The sequence below is a fragment of the Polypterus senegalus genome, chromosome 4, assembly GCF_016835505.1.
Source record: "Polypterus senegalus isolate Bchr_013 chromosome 4, ASM1683550v1, whole genome shotgun sequence".
Taxonomy (NCBI): Eukaryota; Metazoa; Chordata; class Cladistia; order Polypteriformes; family Polypteridae; genus Polypterus; species Polypterus senegalus.
In genome coordinates, this window is record NC_053157.1 from 19,767,176 (window position 1) to 19,785,147 (window position 17,972).

A 17,972-nucleotide genomic window follows, 5' to 3' on the forward strand; every position below is an offset into this window, starting at 1 on the left:
CACTTCTCATTGCATCCATAATGGCTAACATGGTATATCACCCTACTACTCCAAATTTGTTTTAAAACTGTGTTTGTCAGGTACTGTTGCTTTGGTTTCTTGCTGCCATAATTTTAACACAGAAGACAGTTTTGGATTTGAAGATTTCAAAAATGTCTATTGTAAGGTACAACTGAAAAGGTATTTCACATTATTAAAACCACAGTGTCTTGGTTTCCTAAACAATATATACACATGAAAAGAAGAATTTTCACTCCCTTTTAGCTTACTTGAGACGTTGGTATGTAGAATCTTATTTGATTTCATATGCCTAAAGGTTATACCAAATTACACAACTTTTCCTGCAATTTCCTGCCTTTAATTAATCTTAGAGAGTTTGTGGCAGTCAGTAGTACGCTCCTATGAAGCCAGTCTTATAATGTGACATGCCCAGCGACTCGCACCAATAAAAACAAATAGGTTTTATTTTGTCTTTATATGTAATAATAGGCTCTGTGTACATGAGGAGTGACAACCAATGAATTCTCATCCAGAAGTACAATTCATATAATGCAGCAATGAGAAATAAGGATCACGGGTGTTTTGGACCTCACAAACAGACGCTTGTATGGCTGTTGTATTGTGTTTTTGACACTATGAAAGAATTGAAAAAGAAAAATGGGTCTGTGATTGTGGTTGCAATCCCCATTACTCTTAACCATTTGTACAGCACCGGCTCTGTCAGGCAGACAGTTATTTGTTGCCACACACATGGATGAGCAATGGGGTGTCGGCACTTAGTCTCTAAAAATGACATGCCCAGCAATTTTTCATTTAAATTGACATGGTCCAGCGATGAAATCGGCAACATGCGGTCAAAAAGTTTGATATACCCCTAAGACTAGAAGCTGCATGTTGTGATGTTGGATTAAGAGGCCGGTCTTGGTGGTCCACAGTGGCTTTTATTTTGTTATTTTGTACTTCTATACTATTCAGCAGGAGTGCATCTGCCAAATTACGGCACAGAGATCCAGTCAATGGTTAGCACAGCCAGGTTCATACCCCATTCTGGTGTGCTTGTTTTCTCCTTGCTGTCTTTGAGTTTTACATAGAGTATCCCAGTTTTGATCCCATATCCCAAAGATATGCATACTTTTTTGGCTCTGTATGTCTGAGGTTGGCAACTGGACTGGATTTAGTGAATGTGAAAATAAATGGAAACTAGTTTCAGTTAGTTTTCCCTGATCAGGATCCCATCACCATAGGTTGAATGCACCCTCGAAATTTTATTAATCTAAGGTGGGCAGAAAGTAAAAAATGTTCTCTTTCACCTTTGCAGCTGGTCAAGATATTAGTGTAAAGTGTCTGGGCAGTTTAAATTCAAAATAATAAATATCTGTGTTTGAGACAGTAGGGAAATTTTTATGAGAACAAAGCTCACAAATCCCATCCACCTAATTTCTCTAGAATATCAGCAAGTTAAGTTTAATGATCCCTTGTGTGGTTCTCTATGCGAAGAAAAACTTTGTAACATTTATGTGAAATTCCCTTAACAAGTTTGCAATGATCTCCCATTATTCTTATTGAACTACTATTAAAGTAACAGCCTAGAACCACTGTACTAATTGCTGTTTACAATTTTGAAAAATTAAGTTATGTTACTTCATAAATGCCCATTTGTTTAAGATACAAAGGTTAAATTTTTTTTTTTTTGATCTTATTAAAGTCACATACAAATAAATAAATTTTTACAAACATAAGATCAAAAACAAATCAAGCATCATCCCTGAAAGGTTCAAATTCTTTAATCACTCCTCATAGTCCATACCTCTCAGTCCTGGAATCAACCTAGTCATTCTTTTGTAGACCAAAACTGCACAGATAACCTCCCTTAACTTCACACATCAGGCACTATATAACCTAATATTCTGTTAGCATTTTTATCGGCGTCTGAACACTGTCTTGATGTAGACAATTGTGAGTTCTAGGTCCTTTTCATAAAGGTGTATTACAACTTTGAGACCCTCCCATTATACCTTCAAATCTCACATTTCTCTGAGGTGGGCTGGTAGCCTGCCCGGGGTTTGTTTCCTGCCTTGCACCCTGTGTTGGCTGGGATTGGCTCCAGCAAACCCCTGTGACTAATTAGTTAGGATATGGCGGGTTGGTAAATGGATGGATGAATCTCACATTTCTATACCGTACATGTAATATCTTATGTTCACTTACATTAAATTTCATCTGGCACAAATCAACTCAAGCCTTTATTCTGGTCAAGTCCTTGTATAATGTCTCTACTGATTCTGGATTGCCGCCTTTTCCACCTAGTTTAGTATAATCTGCAAAGTTATAACAGCTTGTTAAACGTTTGCTGATGAGCATTTTGTTGTAAGCTTATAAATAATTAGCTTGCTATTTATATTCCTATCCAGATCATTTATATATATTAAAAATAACAGAAGCCTCGGTATTGACCCTTAAATTACACCACTTTTAACATTGCATATTTCTGATAAGGTTCTTTGCACTATAAACCTCTGCTTCCTGTGTTTTAGCCAATTTTTGCATCCATATACACACTGTTCCCTGAATTCTCATATCTTTTAGTTTGAAGCCAATTCTCTGTTGTGGGACTTATCAAATGTCTTCTGAAAAATGAGTCCCAGCCCAGTTACTGTGAGTATGTAGTTTCTATATTCTCTGTTTCCTTGTATTTTCTCTGGGTTATATGGATTCCTCCCTCATCCCTAAGATGTGTACGAGGTTGAATGGGGAGTCTAAAGTGCTCTGGTGTAGCGAGAGGGAAGGAAAAGGAGGCCTGCAATGTCTAAGCTAAGCTGAAGTCTTTACTACATAGGTGTCATCATGGCGGTGTAGCAGGGAATAGGTCTACATATAGTACACTTAAACTTTGGAGGCACCACTACTGTAACAGCAAGAGTTTAACGTATTACATAGCACTACATCTATGATATAGATGTATAGGGGAATATGTCTCTCATATTTTCATTTTATGATCTAAAAAGGGACATTTATAATTAGACCATTATTATTATTGTACTGTGGGTTTTTGTTGTACAGGTTGCTAAACAGAACTACACTTTAAAGATGTGTCATAGATGTTCAACCCTCTCATTGTAACAATCTGCAGTCACTACCTCTCTGAATTGTTGCTCAGCATCTACTAACAGGAGTTGCACCCCCTCAATGTAAGGGAACCCAGGTGATCCATAGAAATGCAAATTGTTTTTCAGGAATGGGAAGTCTGTAACCTGCCAAAGAGAGCTTCCTTGCCTCTGACCATCCATTTGTTGGACACGAAAATCCTTATTGACATTACCAAGTTCAGAGGCATCTTGTGTGTATTTTCAGATGCATTTGTCTGCTGGTTTGAACCCTGAGATTCAATGTGGACAATGACTTATAATTAAAAAGAACTCACCCCCACTTACTTGTTGGTTAAATGTTTGAATTTTAGTTTTCATTTGCACAATTTACTTGAGAAAATATGGTTTCACATTAATGTTTATTAAGTTTGCAAGAATTACTGTAAAAGAATGCAGCCAATTCATTCTTCAAGGTATAGTGAGATGTAGAATAGTATTACTAATGTAACTCAAGCTGTTTTTTGTGTCACAGAATATTTTGATCTCCTGCATTTGTTTTTTTTTTTTCTTTTTTTTCCAATTTATCTTTGATGTTCAGAGCCTGCATTTGGGCAGATAATTAAGATGAGAGTGGAGTGAAAGCCCTGTAGGAGCAGAATATTGCTTACGCCTCTTAACACTCTCCAGGGTTGATTTTACCACTGAATGCATGCATAGATAAGGCAGTTCATTTTTTAAAAAGGTGGCTTGCTGAATGCATAGGAAACAGTGTGGTGACATATGGGTATGGAGTATGATCTATCAACCTTGAAAACAACAGAAAATGACATCTGTGAAATGAATGACAGGTTTGGGGTATTGAAAAAGAGTTTTTTGCTTTGAGCCAAATGACATGCACTAATGGGTTAGTTTACTTTCAGAATCTAGAGGTTTTGGATTTAAAGATATTTACTGAGAATATTAACTGTTATACATGAGTTTTTAGCAATATCCTTTTTATTGAAATTAAGTGAACATCAGGCTCTCTAGACTTGACCATCTTGCTTTCAGCCACTTCTGCTGAAATGATCTTTGGCGGCCTTGAATGTGCTTAGCCAAGTTTAAAAATGGATGACTGAATAATAAAAATGTGACTCCTAAAATTGAATGACTGGATGATTAAAAATAAGTGATCACTAAAGATGAAATGGAGGGATGGATAGTAAAAATTAGTGATCACTAGCCTGTGGACATTTATGAACACATAACTGCACACAAGGATTTGCTGTTTTAGTGCCTTTAAATTCTGTACCTCACAGTGCTCATTGTGCAAAACAGATAATGCAGTGAAAAGGAGGATTTTTCGAAAACAACTTTCACTTTTTTGGGAACTTGCTTGTATTTTTCTTATAGTATTTTTCATAACACCTTTTAGAGAGAGAGAGAGAGAGAGAGATTCTTTATTTATCCCCAGGAAGAAATTTGACTATTTCTAAATGTTTGATACATAAATAAATAATAATAATATGACAAAAAATAAACCTCTCTCTCAAATGCACACAGAATGACTACAGAGACAGAAGACTTCTGATTTGGCATTTACAGTCGCAGTGAGGCATTATGCAGGTGTATTGCTGTTGGTATAAAGGAGCCCCAGCAGCATTTCTTGACACACTTCTTTTGAATTATTTGTAGGCTGAGAATACTCATTGTGTGTCTTAAAGAGGATATGCAGCATTATTCATAATGACATTCAGTTTTGCTTTACTTCTTTCCTTAGTAACTGCCTTCAGGGTTTCCATAGTATGTCCCAGACTGATCCTACCCTTTTAATTAGCTTGTTAATTAATTGGACCTCTCTTGAAGTTCTATTACTGCTCCAGCAGACTACAGTATAGAAAAATCACACTGGCCATCATGGAGTTACAGAACATGCAAAGGGTGTCACTTTGCACATTAAAGGAATGCAGTCTCCTAAGGAAAAGAGTCTGCTCTGGCCTTTCTAATACTGTTAATCTGTGTTCCGAGACCGGTCCAACGTAACATTGATATGAACCCCAATTACAATTTAAAAAAAAAAAAACATTTACAATGCCTTGTTCCCATTTGTGTTGTATAATTCAGGAAATTTATATCATGTATTGGAAAACGTTTATTAGAAAACTGAAAACATGCAGAGTTAATGCTATTTTTAATTCATTACTCATATTTATTATATCTGCCTCTCCTGCCAAGACTCTAAGGCCTAAAATGTGAGTGCATGCCTTTCATTTTTAGATACTGTAATAGCCCTCTGATTTCTGTATACTGTACTGCGTTTGCTTTCAAAGTACTGTAATTTGACAGAAGTTTTTCGTCTGCTAAGTTACAGTAATGAATGTGGTTTTAGTGAGAAACCAACAAAAATAAAATTCTGATGGTGTGTTAGGGAAGCAGGATGTCTGATAGTGGCTCAAGCTTTTGTTTCCTCCTGCTGCATTTCCAGTTTTGCTTTTCGCAGCTTCTTTACTCCCCGAGTGTCGTTTTAATTTTGGTTTGGCTGTCGGCCAGGTTTGAAGTAAAAGCACAGAGATGAGCTGACAGCACCTTTATTTTACATGTGTGATGTGTTTCAGATATCTCATTTGACAACAGTGGTTTTACATCAGAGTGTTAGAATAGCCTGTGTGAACTGATTGGTTATCCTCTCATGTATGTTTCACATTAGTTGCTTGGTGTTGGATTTTTAGGCTTTAGAACCATTTGAGAAACAATTTCAAGACTCTGCTTTATTTTGTTAGTTTTGTTTGCCTAAATGTAACTGTTTTGTAGTAAATGTTCTTAGTTTAATGTTTGTTTTATTTTATGTTTAATCATGGTGTGTAAAAGATTTAATTACTAGTTTTATTGCTTCAGTTATAATTAATAATATAGCTGCAATCTATGCTTCAGAACTTTAAGATGCTTAGTAAAGTAAGAAAGTAAAGAGAACAATCAACCATCAAGTGAATGCATATAAATCATATTGATATTTAAATGTATAATTCTTGTCACATTTGTTTTTGGTACCGTTTATATTGAACACTATCCAGAAAGAGGTTTAATAAACAATCTATGGCACTAATGTTAATATTGAAACATAGAAGATTCACAATAAGGCACTATTAGCTTGTTTTCATATGTACTCATTGTGTTTTTTTATGGACTAACCTATAAATAAACAGGCATGCATTTTGAACACCTTGTCCGTCTATACATTAGCAACAAATCCTGAATGATTTTTTTTTATTTGTGTGTTAGTCCTAGCCTTATTATGTGATGTCTGTTTAATTCAAAGGCGTCTCCTGCTGTAAACTTGTACTTTTTGCTGTCTAGTGATGCTGAATGTTCTACACGACATGTAAGAAAACAGGTTACTGATTAAACACAATGATTTGTTCTCAGGTTTCCACTTAACTTGCTTTCTTATTCATCACAGCTTCCTGCAGATTTCAGCAAGCTCCACCTCACAGACAGCCTTCATCCACAGGTGACGCACGTCTCCTCCAGCCATTCAGGATGTAGCATTACAAGTGACTCTGGCAGTAGCAGTCTGTCCGATATTTACCAGGTAGGACATGATTTCTAGTTATATACTTAATATGTTTTTTACTTCCTGTATGTGTCTAATTAATAAAGTAGTAAAATTAAATAATAGTAAAATCTATTATTAGTATTATCAAATCAGTCCATTTTGTTAAATAAGGGAATTCATTGAGATAGACAACCAGATTTTCATTAAGTACAAAATCAAAGATGTTGTAATATCTGACGTTAAATCTAAATTAATTTAGCGCTAGCAATATACAAAAAATACTTTAATATTAAAACGTACCTTCTTTAAGATATGACTTTTTGTAATTGTACAAATGTATTTTCAAGAAATATACAAGTTGCATTAATGGTGCAATGAATTTTGAATGAATGAGTAAAGAATTGTTGACCAAAGAAAGGCCAGTACACGCAGGACCTGACTGCTCTTAATAAGTTTAGGTTACCCAAATCCTGTAGTTTTCTCTTGGAATTGATTTGTCTGTCTGTCTGTCCATCCAGCCATCTATTTATCCATCCACCCATTATATAATGGAATTTCTGTTTATATATATATATATATATATATATATATAGATATATAGATATATAGATATAGATAGATAGATATATATAGATATATATATATATATATATATATATATATATATATATAGATAGATAGATAGATAGATATATATAGATATATATATATATATATATATATAGATATATATATATATATATATATATATATATATATATATATGCCTATCTGTCTTTGTGCCACACTGTATTTTGTGCTTGAAAACTTGGATGTTAGTTTTCTTTTTTCTCAATTAGACCTCTCCAACCAATGATTAAAGGCAATTCTGGTTGCATATGAATATCACAAGATGATTATGTATGGTTTTCAGTACCCTTCCATCATTAAAAAAATTAGATATATAATATCCTATGAATTACAGTTCCTCTGAATAAATCCCTTTGCTCAAGGATCCTGGTTAGTTGATTAATTCATGTTAGCTACATGTCAGCTGATAATGTGTTTGAAGATAATTCAGGAAAAAATTAAAGCTGGTCTTCCCTGTGTGTTCATTTCCTTTACGTTTTTGAAGGGTAAGAAAAAAACCTTGAGTTTGAAATAATTTTCTGCAGCTGAAGTACAGGCTGTTTTGCAATATTTGAGAACAGCATGTAACAGAGTAAGAGGTCCTAGTAGGCAAAAAATAGACCTTGCCTGAGGGCTGATATGCTGTTTCCCTGAATTGTTCCTGGATTCTTATTATCTATTAAAATATTAGTAAACCTATTCATTTCATGATAAAGTTCTGTAAGGTTGCCACAAGAAAGTAATAGTGTACAGAAAAGAGCAAACTATTCCATCCTTAAGGATCATTTGGTTCTGGATCCGACAGTACATTTAAAGAGCTTACCACTGTGGCCGTGCTCTTCTTTCCACATTGCTGTGGTCGGAGAAAATAAGACAAGACACACAGTATTGTTGAATTTCTCCCCAGGATGCCTGCTTATTAACTGCAGAAGTAATGAAAAAAGGAAGAAAACAAAATAACACTTAAGCCAGTCATAGCTATGTTTTAGGTAATTCTTATAGTGATTCTGCATTCTAATGTGGCTTCAACAGTCACAGATCCAAACTTAAATGCTGACTACCGGCTCTGGCATTACTTATATAGATCCATCGCCAGAAAAGGCGGGACTTCGGTAGACTCTTCCTTGTTTAGGCTTTGGCAGTAATTATATGGATCCAGCACTAGAAAAGGTGGAACTTCTAGAAGCCTCTGAACATGTTGTCAGTGTTCTTCCTAGAACTACTGTCCCACTCTTGAGGTGTAAGAAGAAAAGTAATTAGTACATGAGCTGTCTCAGAACCCGTCCGTTTTATGTCCTCATATCCTTGAGCCCGCAACACACTTCTTCAGCGCTTGTGCCTAGAAACATACTGACTTTCCAACTGGCATTTCAGGTTTTGTCTCCCTCTCTCAAAAAGCCACATTGGGTCTTGCCCTAGTTCTGTACCATCTTCATCTCTAGCAACCTTTTTCCAATCAGGCAATTCGTTCTAGCCACGTAAATTTGATTCCACACAATATCTGACAATCTGAAAGCTAAATAAGAAGATATTGTCCTCAGTCTGGCTAATGTAAGCAGTAGAAACAAATAAAAGTACATTTGACCATATATAAAACTGTGACAGTAACAATTCAAATTAAACCAGTAAAATTACAATGGCTTTGCAATTCCATTATGCCGTCTAATAGTCATTTTTCCCTATGGAATGAATAAATACTGCATACACATTGCACCAGGAACACTTCCTATTACTTTAATGTTGAAGTCCGTAGATACACCTTGTGTCTGCTGCTGCTTGGATGAGTTTCTAGCTTTCTGCAAGTCTTAAGTGGGCTGAGCATATGAGAAAATGGACTGATGGATTAATTGCCTTCATTAGTGAATCCAGATGTGGATGCACAAATTTAACATTTCACATTCTGTCAAAGTTGCTTTTCTGTTTTGAAATGCAGCCCTCTCATGCGTGCAAGTTTCCATTTCCAGAGTCCTAATCCACTGAAATCACTAAAGCTTTTGGTGATACTTTGGAGAGTAAGAGATTTTGACATTAGCTCTTCCTTGTGCAGAACAGATTGTTTGAAGTGCCTGACAGTTCTCACTTTGATGTTGTTGGATGGTGTCAGATCTGACGCATTGTGTTCTGCTGAAGAGGCAGAACTGAACAACTTCTGAAGGGATGTATGCAGTTAGGATATTATTCAGCTGAATTTATTATCAGACCAAAATAATTTCTCTTAGTATTTGGAGACTGTTATGGACAGGCAGCAACCTAGTAAGATGGTAATGCCATTATTGTTTTACGCTAGTGTATGTTTTTATATCAGTATTTGATATCTTTATGTAAATTAATAAATTTATAAATTCAGCAGGGATTGGAGTAACATAGCATAATATTGTCAGACTTCCTCAATCCAGTTCACGGTTGTGGGGGGGTCAGAGGGTATTTTGACAGCATTAGACACAAGGGAGGGAGCAATTCTGGACATTGTGCCAGTCAATCCCAGAATCCACTCACTCACACGTGGCCAATTTGAAATTCCCAGTCATCCAAACCAGCATGTCTTTGAAAAGTGTTTGGAGGAAAACCAACTCAAAGGGAGAATCTGAAAAATCCACGCAGGCATCAATCAGGCATGGTTTCAAACCCAGGAAGATGGTCTTATCATGTGGAAGCACTGCTGAATATGTTACGTTACATTAAAAACAGAACAGTATTGAGTCATTCAAAAAGATTTACATTTCCAAATGAGACAGGGCCACAGATGACCTTGATGCTCTTGCCCACCAGCTAAACTGATATAAATGAAATATTCTAGGAATGTAACTTTTATGACATAAATTGTGAAGTGCTAACACTTTATTTCTAAATTACATTTTTGTAAGTGGTTTCTTTCTTAATAAAATGCAACTTTTACTGTTTAGGAACAGTCTTAACAAAATGTTTGGAATTTTAAGAATCCACCATTCACTTTACAATACTTGTGAATCACGTAATCTTTACTTCATTTATAACTTATACCAAGGCAAAACTCAGCAGTTTGAGTAAGCTTACTATAATTATTTAAATGTGCTTTCCCTGAAAGGTGACATATTCTGTATATAAATATATCTTGCACCACTGGGCTAATAACATATGCAATCATGGATCGGTGACTGCATCTGTTCTGTAAGACATCACTGTCTAGAATAGCAAAATGTTAAAACAAGAAGGAATAAGACTAGAAATTTGTACCATTTATCAATCTATCAATCCAATTATTCTAACGTGGGGTCTTGCAGAGCTACTGCTGATGCTGGCGGTGTCAGGCTCAAGGAAGGAAGCACTCTGTGTATGGTGTGCTAGTCATTTCACCCCTTCCAATTCAAATTAGAATCATCAGCTGACCTTTCTGTGTGTCTTTGTTGTGGGAGATGAAAGCCGTAGGACCTGGAGATGAACTGTTACACACTGGGATTATGCACATACCCCAACATATACTGTGGCTGGGCCTGGATTTAACATGCATATCCTGGAGCAGTAACTGCAGTAATTCTACCCACTTCATGCCTTTACCACTGTGACATATACAAAGAAGGAAATGAGTTTAAACAGTAAAGTGCAGTGTAAGACAATCACAGTAACATTTGTTGGATGCCTAAGTCTTTAGAAGTCAGCACACAGTCTGTTTCGTTTCAGTTTGTTAATTATTTTATCCAGTAATGTGTTGCTTGGACAATTTTAAGTGTAAACTGATTAACAAATAGACATGCAGATGAGTGTGATGTGCACTAGCCCGACAAAAATTGTTTTATCTTAATTCTGACATTTTGTGATCATTTTATCTGTAGTAAATTTCCTGTTAGCATTTTGTTTTTGAAACAATAGTATTGCAGCGTACATCTTGGTGTAAATAACTGAATATACAGTATGTGTCTCCTTGCTGCTGTGTAACTTCAAGTTTAGTGTCATGTGTAATAGTGTATATAGGACAAAGAAATTCTTAATTGCATATATCCCCAGAACAGTTTGTCTTTACTCTTCTTTCTGAGCTCTCTAATTTACATTTTTTGCCTCCTCCTGATTTGCCAAACATTTTAAAGTAAAATTTTTGCTCTACTCCTTCTTCTTTAAAGAAATCTAGTTTGTCCCTTCCATCTGTAAGCTGGACTTACTTTGTAGTTGGGACTTTATCCGAGCATAAGGATTTTTTGTTTGAAGAAATAAGAGGAAATTATATTTTTCTCGCAAACTGATGTGTTCCTGATTCAGTTCTAAAGAGCAGACCGCTAACTTTAGCTAACTACCGCTAAATATACATTTTTTGTTTTCTTTTTTTTTTATTAACTACTAGCCACAGTACCTGTCAAAGACAGGTAATAGAATGATTAAAATTATTTGCTATCTCTTGTCCTGCATGTACCTTCAGCACCTTTCCTCTATATTTTCATGTGTGAGTGTCTCATAACTGACATTCCCTCTCTCGAGTACATTCCCATAAAGCCTGCTTCTAAGTCTGTCATTATTTTGAGGTGACTTTCTCACATCCTGTCCGGTTTTATATTTGTCATCTTTGAAGGTAATTCTCTCTGTATGCCTTATATGCCTTTACTCTTCCTCATGTATCTCACGCTAACCTTTCCTGTTTCACCACATCACCAGAGCCTAACTGACCAATCACACCAAATCCAAACTGACCAGTCAGAATATTTGAGGGTCTGGGCAAACAAACGTTAGTGTTTTTTTATTATATAATAGATAGATTCTTCTGTAAAGAAGTACAAAGTACAAATCTGGATTTTCAGTAGTAGAATTCTGCCTGGAGACTTCATGCATCAACCCTCATTTTAGCCGAAACTGACATATAATCCATTTAACAGTACTACAGGTGACTGATCATCTCTTGCTACCTACCTATAGCTTGCTAGATGTAGATAAGCCTTCCCTTTTACTCTGCATGCTGTTGGTTGCTCCTGCTGAACAATGCCAAGATCAAGGCGATAGGACTGTTACTGCTTATCTTCGATATTGGATATATTTTATTTTTCAGATTTTTAACTAGTTACATTTAATGTAGAATTACTTCATACTAGTATTCCTTAGGCAGATGCAGTCGAAGCTGTTGCATCTGTAATGACTTATGTGTATATAGTCAAATGAAGAACCTTGTGCTAAAGACACTCCATGTAGTTAAAAAAAAAAAAAAAAAAGAAAGAAAAAACAGTTATTTTGAATGTTCTGCTTTGAGTGTCTAGTTTTTGAGTTTGCTTGACAAGTGAATTAGTGTGTAAAATTTAAAGAATCATTTTGTTTGTTAGCTTGATAACACATTTGCTTTTCAAGATTATTAATTTATAGATTAATCAGTGTCATTTGATTTCTTTTTTATGTCTGTTAAATGTTGAATTTCTGCTAAAGATTAATGGTTGCTGTATTTTTATTTTTCTAAACACCTAGCATTTGAATGTCAGTCTCATCAAATTATAGCATACTGTATTTGCATAACTAATCATATGGAAATTCTTTCTCTGAATTAAATTTTCACAGATAAATGTGTGTTTCTGCTTCAGCTGCTCCTTATTATTTGTTTGCACAGAAAATTTCTAGAATATTGTATCCAAATCTCTTTGACATTCAAAATTCAGAATCATTACTGGGAGGTTGTTAGAAGGTCTGAAAAGAGTTCATGTAGTTTGAGAAATCATTAATTATTTATTGTTAATATAGTGCAGGGTACAACATTACAAGGAAGCAGAACTAAATGTAAGTTTTATCTCTTGGTGTAATTTGTTTCACAGTATTTTGAGTCTGATACCATTGTCACATTCTTTTAATTTATATTAACTCTAATTTTATGTATGCAAATAGAAAATCAAATATACAATAGGAATTAATTGTATGTAATATGTTGTAATTTAGATAAATGTTAGCCTTTAATATATTTGAATACAATACTTTCTTATCCATAATATGTTCTAAAACAAATACATTACATATGTTCTATTTAGATTAACAGTTTAGTTGGAAATATTTGTAAAAATAAAATATTTCAAAAATATGTTATAAAAATTCTGAATGGCAAGCAGTGAGGGTGTCCATTTGGAGCAACATTTGTAGTCATTTAAAGCTTTGACCCAAGGCCCTACATTGCCTTGGTTCTTTGGTACATCAAAAAACTGTAGTAAATCCAGCCAGTGATTAGAAAGTTAGAAAAATGCAATACAACTTTGATGAGCAAAGAGACCTGTGTGTTCTTTTTTAAATGAAAATTTAGTGTTAGCTGTTTGTTGATATGTTCTTTTCCACACTGGGTATATGAAATGTTTCTTTGGGCCCATAATAAAATTGAGTTTGACACACATGCTATACAGAATTAGTCAGTAGACCTTACATAATTTTACATTTTACGAATTTCTTTTAATACATCTGAGTTTCCAGATTTGTAATCAAGGACTTCCAGACCCAAACTAAGAATTGTCTTAAACAGCAGTTATTGTTTTCATCAGTTTTTATGATACATTTTTAAAATGCACAATTAAAAATCAAACCATTCAGGATTAATAATGAGCAAACCCCATTGATTTCATTTCACTTCGTGTTTAACGAAATCAGTGCAATGTTCCCATACATCGCTGCACTCCACAAATTGAATTGAAGTCACTGGGGTAGGGAAACTGAAGTAGTTTTGAGTGGAATATAAAAGTAAAGGGGTCTTTTAATTGTCCCTGAGGGTTAAGGAAAAGTTTGCCAATTATTGTTGATTATTGTGCCCAAATATATGATCTGAGCTGTAAGGCACCAGTGCGCCCCCATGCCTCAAATATCAAAACATGCAGACACAGTATGAATACCATGAACAAAATAAAACAATCGGCCACAAACTAGAAATAGCTAAGTAAAATAAAGAATATTGCGCTAAACACGATTCCAGTCACGGGGCACAAATGGTCTGTGCTTCAAAGTGGCCAAAAGGGACTAGCTAGTTCCTTTTTTTGAAGTCGTGGCTCCGGATAAAGCCAGAATGTCTTTTCTTGTTTCCCAGTATCTGTGCAGATGCACACACTTTCTTCATTGATTAAGAAAAAAAAAAGCATTATAAATAGTAATGCATCTTTTGTTTTTATTATTTCATAGTATGTCCTGTTTTTTCTGATGGGGGCAGGAGGATGACTCCTTTAAGGCTTGTTTTGAGTTATTGCTGGGCACATGCCTAATTTGCATGCACTGTCGCAAAAGGATCAGTGTTATTTATCTGGTGGCAGTGTTTGTAATACTGCATGTTTTTCATTAATTATTTTAAACACTTGCAGCCTAGAAATTTGGCATTGTTTCTCAAACTTTGTGGCATTGGGACCAATTTGTGACTTTTTAAGTACATGAAACCCACATACAGTAATCGAAGAAACCTGGGGATTGAAAGAAATGAATTTGGTTCGGCACCAGGAAAAATACTGCACAAAACTGTCAAGTCCTTCGTCGGAAAGGGGTTGTTTACCTCTTGCTTGGACCACCTGGGTAGAGGTTCTGGGCTACAGAGATATGTAAATTTACCCAGCTATGGCTACGTCAGCAACAATCTTACAGTAGGCACGCTTGAAAGTTCTGTACGTGGCTGCTACAGCTCTGTGATGTTATGCTGGCCTCTTAGAAGCATTGAGGGGAACTTGTAAACAAAATATTCCCCTAAAGCCGTCTGCATGGCAGTTTTCTGGGAAAATATTCTGTGAGGAAGGTTTCCGACAAACACAACGTATTCACTGCGAATAAATGCTTCTGTGAATTTCGTTCAGTATTTGCAAGTCAGTAACAGACACTAATAAGAATAATCACATTTTTGATTGATATTTTCGAATCCCTTTGCTTAAATTTTCTTGTTTAGATTTTTAACATAAATATCAAGAATTGAGAAACATTACTAATCTCATAGTCAGAAAAATCAACTATAGGTAAAATTTGTAATTTGAAATTATTTTGTATAATAAAATAAATTGAATTTACATCAGTTGTACAGTGCTTTTAAAAAAAAATGCTTGAACAAAGGTTTTGTGTCTTAGTTAAGACTGCAACATTTTTTAAACTGAATACACATTTTTTTCATATATTTTACATACAGTATACAGTATTTAAGAAGTACTAAATAATTATTAATAATATGCACCAGTCTTATTTTAAAAATGGTTGCATTATACAAATGTGGAAAATAGTATTGAAATATAGGTTAATATATAAATATAATTAATATAGTTAATTAATATAGTTAATAGTTAATATATAAAGATAATTGAGTGATGGGAGTATTGAATGGGAAATTTTAAAGGATAGTTCTTATAAAAATGATAGCATTTATTACTGCAGCTTCAGATCCTTTAAAGGAAATGATTTGATCCCACAAATAACATCCTTAAATTTAAGATGGAGCTGCATCAGTTGTGTGCTTCTGATTTGTGAAGGTCCCAGCTGTACAAGGCTTTATGTTGGCTTTGTTGTGTGAATTATTGCCTGCAGCCTCAGGGTGACTGGTAAAAGGAAAACGGAATTGTTCCCAATTTCTATCTAAATAAAACATGAAATTGGTTCTTGAGATGGTTTTCAGAAATTGATCCAAGAATAATCCTCTTTAAATATTAATATGCTAGCCTAATTGTGTGTGTCAAACCCTGCACATTAGGTGGGGAATTTATTTAGAGTGGAGAATGGACCTACAAAAATTAACTGCTGTTTTTCACATTAATAAGTGTGATGTGCTTTATGTGTCAGAATGCAAAGCTATTAGCAGATGTTGCTTATTTGAGAGATTGAAATGAGGGGAACCATTCATTAGTCTTGTTAATAATTTAGATCTTCTACAAGCTTTTTTTTTTCACTCCCTACGAAATTTACTACAAAACATGTTTCTGTGCTTTTGCTATTTCAAATACTTACTACTGTATTTCTAATCCATATTCTGAAAATTCAGTCGCAGTCATCACAAAATGTCAGTTTTATTCATTTTCCAAGAGGGTTTTGACATCTGCTATACATTAATAGCCGTGTGAATGAAGCCCTTTACCGTTTTCCTTACATTTCGTTGGACTGGCATCAATCATAAATGAGTCCTTGGATTTCATTTGATTGCCACAAATCTGAAATGCCATTAATCAGTAAGCACTCGTGGAAGTTTACTTATGGCTTTCTATAATCAGGTTATTTCTGCATGAGTTTTAGATGTTTTACTTTAATGATTTACATTTTTCCATAGACATACAGTTTTTGTGTCTTAATATTTAAATGTATAAAGACATTGTATACCGGGAGTGGTTCATTAAAAATATTGAAGGAGTAACAAGAATACAGAAACGTATTCTAGCTTTGGAGTTATATTTGTATAGTATAGATTTAGAGTCTTACCTCATGGCGTCAGTGAAAAAATTATTATTTTCAAGGCTTCCCTGCTTACCAGCCAAGCACTATTTCAAACCCACCAACCACCATTTGGGGAAGATGGATTATCATGATGTTATTCTGTGTCTGAATAGAACCTATGTGGCCAGAGGTTAAATTTAGTCAGAATGCCAGTTAAGGAAATAGTCAATCATAATGTATAATTTAATCTTTTAAAATAATAGTAATGATAATTCATATAGCTATAAATAAACTGATTGCAGTGTTTCTATAATTAAATAAAACTAAAATGCAGTATGTGTTTAACTTAACTAAATAACATAAAAATGCAGCAATCTCTTTGTTTATGCCAGCTTCATTCCTAGTTGGTATTTTAAGCACCCCCAATTATTTTGAATGAAATACTCACAAAACTAAGTGTAATGGAAAGAGGTATAGTGCCGATGGCTTGGAAAATTAATTTCCAGGATTACAGGACAACTTCTGAAAATTTTGGTTAACTGTCCTTATACCGACCTTCCCACTCTTCGATACCAAGCTATGAAACTCTTGTCTTCTGTTCAGTGAAATAAATGCTGACGACTGATCTTTTTGTGATAGCATTTTTTCTGCTCATAATAATCTACTCTTTTTTTCAAATATTTTTTGCCTTTCCCATTTTTATCTTTTATCTGCCTGAGTTCATTGTTTAGTTATGTAATTTTTAAATGTTCTGGTGTTCATATCTTTATTTTCTCTGAGTAACTAAACTAACTGCTTAAAATGAAATAAGATTTATCAATTTATGTATCATTTACTAGACTGTTTACTTTGTTCTGTTCTTTGCACTCATTTTTTTCGCACTTTGGTTTTACAACAACAACAACATTTATTTATATAGCACATTTTCATACAAACAGTAGCTCAAAGTGCTTTACATATTAAAGAATAGAAAAATGAAAGACATAATTATAAAAAAATAAATCAACATTAACATCGAATAAGAGTAAGGTTCAATGGCCAGGGGGGACAGAAAAAACAAAAAAAACTCCAGACGGCTGGAGAAAAATAAAATCTGTAGGGATTCCAGACCATGAGACCGCCCAGTCCCCTCTGGGCATTCTACCTAACATAAATGAAACAGTCCTCTTTGGATTTAGGGTTCTCACGGAAGGGCTTGATGATGATGATGGTCACGTAGACTTCTTCCTTTTAATCCGTCCATCATTGTTGGAGCATCATGAAGCTTTGAGTAGGTGGAGGTGGCGCAGGCCACCACCACAAAGAAACCGGAAAAAGAAACAGAAAAGAGAGTAGGGGTCAGTACCGATTTTAGAGCCACCATGAATAGTTGTTATGATGAATTGAACATACAGAGTATCAGGATTAAGTTAAATTACGATTAAAATGAAGTTATAAAAGGCCAT

At 34.7% G+C, this 17,972-nt stretch overlaps 1 protein-coding gene across 10 annotated transcripts in view; it reads left to right on the top strand.

Moving 5' to 3' along the window:
- rapgef2 (Rap guanine nucleotide exchange factor (GEF) 2) overlaps positions 1-17,972 on the top strand; it is a 388,985-nt gene that overhangs the window by 303,224 nt on the left and 67,789 nt on the right. For all 10 annotated transcript variants that reach the window (XM_039750324.1, XM_039750318.1, XM_039750321.1 and 7 more), the window contains one exon: positions 6,523-6,654. In XM_039750324.1, the coding sequence (XP_039606258.1) occupies positions 6,523-6,654 (132 nt within the window). The remainder of the gene's footprint in view (positions 1-6,522; positions 6,655-17,972) is intronic.